We start from the raw sequence: 6,199 nt of genomic DNA on the forward strand, positions 1-6,199 counted from the left end.
CGATAAGGGCGACTGGTTCTGTTTTTAACATCTTTCTGAGTTCCATCCACTGACTGCTGTGTAAGCACCTTGCAGATGACGAACGCGCAGCCGGCAACAGGTCCACGCCACGCTGAATAATAACGTTACTTACTGTTTAAATTGACCAAATCAATGCAGCAGACCAATGTTATCGTTAATCCAAAGGTTACAATTTATTTTATTTTCAACTACATATTTTCTTCTTCTTCTTCTTCTCTTCCCTTCTTCTTCTTCTGCTTCTCTTCTTCTTCTTCTTCTCTTCTTCTTCTTCTTATATTATTAATTATTATTAGAGTACTATTATTATGATTGTTATTGCGTACATGTAATATCTTCACTTTCTCTTTTTTCACTTTTTCTTTTTTTCAAAATGAGGGTGCATAACCGACTCCACTTGGGGTGTCGATGCACCCCTTATGCACCCCCGTAGAACCGGGCCTGGCACCCCTGTCTAAGGACAGAGGGTGTCGTATTGTCATACTGATATTCTGTTCAAACTGTGAAGTCTACTGAGCTACAAATGTAATCCCTTGGGTGATATTGGCTATATATAGCATTGATTGCAGTCGTGATTACAATATTGTATTTCTCTTATCTGTCGTGATAAGACATTACTCAAATTGTATACTCCACAGGTTGCTCAGTGTCTCTGCCAGAGCGATCGATGCCGGGTCACCAGTGGACCAGTTCCTGCCGAGGTAAATGGCCGCACCTCAGTAATCTGATCTGCGTCCAGACTGAGAGAAACAAAAAACAGGAGTACATGTCATTTGTCGGAACTCAAGCGTCACAAACACTACGGTGTCAGATTATCTCACTCTGTATGACACAAGCACCCGCACGTCCCGAATATAACAGCCCCAAGAGGTAGAACTATGTCAGGCTCCACTCTAGCAGATCGTATGTATCGTCTCTGTGTAGTCGGAAAGGCTTGCTGTCTTCCAGGTGCGCCGAGACGATGCGGGAATGGCGAGCGACGTCCTTCAGCATTCCACGGGTGGGCGCACCGAGCCTCAGTCCGTGTGCCACGTGGCAGCCCACGGACGTCTCCAAAAATTCTCCTGCAGTTTGCGAAAAACGGCCTCTATAGCCATGTTCAGTCCAGTCCCGGAAACTTCAGCGAGACTTACGTCAAGGTCACCAGTGTAGTGCCGAGAGATTGGAGTCGGAGGCGGTGCATCGAAGGTGCAAAAGGGTACTTTATTTAGGAGCAGCAAAGGTCATGTTGTCCGGTTGCAGTCCGGGAAGAAAATAGAAAGAAGCCAGGAGGGCACACAATATATATAGTAAACCACATACATGTCCGTGCGAAAACAACACCCCCAACTGTAGTTGAGTTCCATGTGTGAATTATGTGTCAGTGTGTTAATGAGTGATCACTACTACAACCCTCACTATCACCACAATGAAACAAGTCCAGAAGAATGTCATGCAAAGTTGCCTGCCTACCTTCCTTTGATTCCCTCTGAACTGCCTGGTCTTTTTAATGTTTAATGTCAACCATTTGTGCAGAAAGCATGAAGTAGAAAAGATCGGCGATCGCCGATGCTAGCGTTAGCATTTCTCCCCCGGGCTTAAATTGTGTATTATAGAATTATCACACCGGTGACAGTACTCTTCAAAGGGTTCACGAAATATGACTACTCTTACTGTTTAACATTTTGGGTTACTTAATGTTACTTCATATTAAGGCTGATAAAAATGACAAGGCTGTAATGCTAACTAACGTGCTAGCTACTAGCTAGGTAGCTAACTTGATCCAGCCACCCCTGGTCCTTTCATCAGACGGGAAGCGAAAGAACGAGCAAGACCCATTGCTGGTATGATAAAAACCTGGTACTAAACACACAGGCATAATATTATTGTTAAAGTTATCTTATCTTAGCCAGCGCCATATAGATAGATTATATCTATATGGCGCTGATCTTAGCTATCTCTTGGTGGAGGAAAACAATTATGACATCACTTACGCGACTCTGGGATTTCTGAGTCTTTCTTGCGTATTTTTCATAGTCTTATATTTCAACAGTTTTTCGACAAACTGTGACTTTTTTGACATGGAAATATTTTTTTAAGATTGACAAACATCTTATGTGTAATTCATGGCACAATTCAAACGGGATCGAAAGATAAGTTTTCTCTCTCCATTGACTTCAATACATAATTTTTCCGAAATAAGGTCCCATGGACCGGAAGTAGATGGGCGTGACTTCGCCACTCTATAAGGGATCAACCCTCTCTATATGGCGCTGGGATCAACATATCAGTCACACGACTTCACGCCACCACCGCTAAGCTAAAAGCAGCTAATGTTCGACGTGATCACCATTAGTTGTCTTATTTAAACACTTCTTGCTTGTAATCAACCATTTATCTATGATACATGAGGCTTCATACATTCAACAGTGAAGTATTTACTTCATGTCGTAGATCAAATTGTGAAAGTCTCTTAACATTGACTCCGAAACGAGGTACCCGAAGCGGTAAAATGCTGACTCATTCCTGGGTTTTGGGACTCATTACCTCTCTATTAAGTAGTGTTTTGTTTCTTGACCTCATTGCAGTCCAGGCTGTTGACAGGTGGAGTAAATATAGATACGTTACTTATTAATATCTTTCTGTCTGGATAAATGACCACCCAAGGCTGAAAATGGATGCGCGCGATACAGCACATCTCTCTTGAATGGTACTTATTTATCTATTTGCAGGAAATGGAAAGTCTGTCAGGGAGAGTGAATGAAATGAACGATAGAAAGAGTTGTTTGATGGGGAGGACAGGGAGAGAGGGAAGAAGGAGAGCAGGCCTAACTCCTGATTACAGTATATATTCTTGTCTGAGTGTTATGCATCATGTTTTGCATCTTTCATGGCTCCTACTCTATCAGGATTATCATTTGGGGGCTCACATCGCTAAATCATTGAGACAGAGGAACATCCAGATCGTCTTCACTGTCAGGAAAGAACTGTCACAAATGCATGAGGTACAGCAGGGACTATCTGTAGTCATTCATTATTCATCCATTTTTTTTTCGTATATCTTTGGAACTGATAAGTAGCTTTGAATAAGATGATAACATGTATAACTTACTAGTCCAGTGAAGATGAAAAAACAATAACAGTGGGTGTAGTGTAACAGTGTTAAAAAAAAAGAAAAACATAATTAAACTAGAAAATGTATTTCCTGCTGAAAATGTGTGTGAATGCTGTAAACTCTGCAAATTTGTTGCTGAACTTGAAATAGCGTAATATGCCTTGAAGCATACACTGCTTCATTGTCTATTTCACTCTAAATGGGAACATAATTTACACAATGATCATCATGCTGTATTGAAGAAAACATGAAACTAGCGATTGAGAAGATTATAAATAAAGTAGTAGGCACATTTTTTCGTAGACTTCTACATTATCTGACTTCTTTTTGCAACCATTATAGTCGCCCCCTGCTGGATGTTTTTGAGAGAATGCAGGGGCTTTGCATTGGCCTAATATCTTGGGAATTTTGCTTTGGTATTCATATATCCTGTGAAGGTCAATCAACAGTGGAAACATTTGCGTTGTTCAGCCAATTTTCCCTTTACTACCTCCATGGCTCCATCCATCAGAGCGGGGGAATTCTGACTGTCTCCAATTGAAGCATTCATGCTTTGACACTGCGTTTAGTCGTGGATGCTAGAAAGAGTAGCATAGTAAATCAGCTGGCAGATTGTCAATGAGCTCACATTCATTCATCTGTGTTGTGGCTTTGCTGCAGGGCATAGGAAACATCTTCCAAAAATTGTGCACTTTTTGCAACCCCCACAACATCCTGCAGATAATAGTGGAGGCATATAATGTAACTGAGGTAATTGGCATCATGTGTATAGCATTCTGGTTCCTCTTCAAGAATAAGAGGTTACCTGCTCTATTGAACGCAGGCACTGACCTTTACAGTTAGTATGGAAAACGGGTTATCACATCGCCTATATACCACACTGTAAGGACCTCATGTGGAGGCACAGCGAGTAGAAAAAGAGGCTTCGACATCTTCCAGGGGCCAATATGGGGATTCACTTGGCTCTCTTTCTGTGTGGTTAAGTGCTGCTGTTAGCATGTGGACATTCAAAGCCGGAGCGACGGTAATGCTAATCGTGTTTACCTCATTAGTAGACGTTGTAATTGTGCACAAAGCAGTCTCCCCCCAAGGTGAGCAGTAATGTAAGCAATACAGTCACTCTGTGGTATTTTTAGGCCCCAAGGCTGCAAAGGAGCCAAGGTCCTGCTGAGCCCCATATGAGTGTACTCACGTCAAAAGGACATAATTCCTTATAGTCCTTCATGTAGCTATGGCAACGAGGCTTTGGAGTGCAGCACATGAAGGGAGCTGAAGTGACTTTATAGCACCATTTTGCTAACAAGCTTAATTTCATGTTTTCCAGGAAATAAACCAGGGAGAGTTATTTGTTTCTGAGTTACAAAAGCGGGGAATTGCGAACAAGGTGAGTCCGGGGCCGAGCAGTGGTGGACAGTAATTAAGTGCATGTACTCATGCTAAATACAACTTTATTTGGTTTATTGCCGAGGTGCAGCTGGAAATAATCTAAACCTTTTCAAATACATACTTTTGAATTTCATTTTTTTAACTAATCTTTTAATTTTCCATGGTGAATTGAAACAGATGGGTTTTAAGTCTACAAAGGAAAAGTTCTGCTGTCCTCATTTGAATCTCTTTTCAACACTTTTCTTTCCATTAACTGCTACCTTATACTTCTCCACTATCTCATAGAGAAATACATTACATTTATTTAATAACTTTAGTTACTATAAGATTCAGCTTTAATAATAAAAAATATAATCAACAAATCTGAATCTTTCTCGAACCCCGGCCCAGGCTGTGTGTTCTTCGTCGCTTTTAGCTAAATGTCTCATAATATATAATTGGAAATTATGCATAGCCGCTGGGTAGAGAAGGTAATGGTTCATACAAAGTTAGAAAAGCTCAGTGTCCTACCTCTTAGGGCTCGGTGAATAAATTCCAATAAGTATGGAAATCATTTCTGGACTACTATAATAATGTCGACACTGCAAGATATATAACTTAGTGCCTGTAACTAATAACCATAACTTTGTGGAATTGCTGTAGAATCTTTCACTTTATCCATAAATTATATATTAGTATGTTATCACTTCATTGTTTTAAATCATTTACTTAACATTTATTTCCAGTAATATTTTTTATTATTATTTTGAAAAATAGAAATCTAGGTGTGTTGGTCAGTTTCCCAGGGGGTGGGGTGGGTGGGTTGCAGATGTTTATATACATTTGTAAAAAAAAATATTGGTTGTATTGGCCAGTGTCCCAGGGGTTGGGCAAAGTGGGATGCACATGTTAGTATGCATATGTTAGCATACTGTATAATGTGTAATAATTAAATGACAAACAAATACAAATCTGGATATACTGATATCATCACACAGTAATATTCCTGGACTTGGCAGATGTGTCACCCAGTTAAGGCCCAGACACACCAGGCCGATTTCGGCCGCCGATAGATGTCTGGCTGTCGATGAGCGTCGTGTCGCCCTACTCAGATTGGTGTGTCAACGTCTTGTCTTTTCGGCCGTGCCGACTTCTTTTTGGCCGAAAACCATCTAACAAAGGCTGTTGGTCAAATAAATTACTCTGATTGGCTGTTCAGCTAGCGAATCAGTGCATGAGAAGCGAAACGGAAGTGAGGGACCCAAACAAACGATTAAGAAGGCACACACAGACGGCTATTGTTTTTTATTTTCATCAGCTGGACGCAAGAGTTTAGTTTTGTATCACCCAGTCTGTCTTCCGGTTGTTGCCTCTTTTGAATGACGAATACACACTACCGCCGCCTGCTGGTAAGGAGAGTTACGGCCCCCACACACGGCGGCGTGCGTTGTCACTTGCCGGCGGGGGGGGCTGAAACTCGACCAACAACCAATCACATGAACCTCCCGCCCCAGACACACAAGCACGCGGTTTGATTGGCTAGAGCTTGTACTGGCATATGATTCGATTGGCTTACGCCTCCGTCGAGGCGTCAAAAGTAGAACGGCCCCTACACACGGCGGCGTGCGTTGCCACTTCAACGCTTCTGCCCATTCACTTTGAATGGGGTGACGTCACGATTCGCCGAACTGCATTGTGGGAGCAAAGCGTAGCTTCTCTCGC

At 41.8% G+C, this 6,199-nt stretch overlaps 1 protein-coding gene across 1 annotated transcript in view; it reads right to left on the bottom strand.

Annotated features, from left to right (window-relative positions):
* Positions 1-661: 661 nt before the first annotated feature.
* Positions 662-6,199, bottom strand: part of LOC104965203 (enhancer of polycomb homolog 1-like) — a 25,530-nt gene continuing 19,992 nt past the window's right edge. The window contains exons 6-7 of the mRNA XM_010794163.1: positions 911-1,082; positions 662-758 (exon numbers count right to left, since the gene is read on the bottom strand). Coding sequence (XP_010792465.1) covers positions 662-758; positions 911-1,082 — 269 coding nt within the window. The remainder of the gene's footprint in view (positions 759-910; positions 1,083-6,199) is intronic.

This window comes from Notothenia coriiceps, unplaced genomic scaffold (genome assembly GCF_000735185.1).
Source record: "Notothenia coriiceps isolate Sejong01 unplaced genomic scaffold, NC01 NC01_scaffold00037244, whole genome shotgun sequence".
Classification (NCBI taxonomy): Eukaryota; Metazoa; Chordata; class Actinopteri; order Perciformes; family Nototheniidae; genus Notothenia; species Notothenia coriiceps.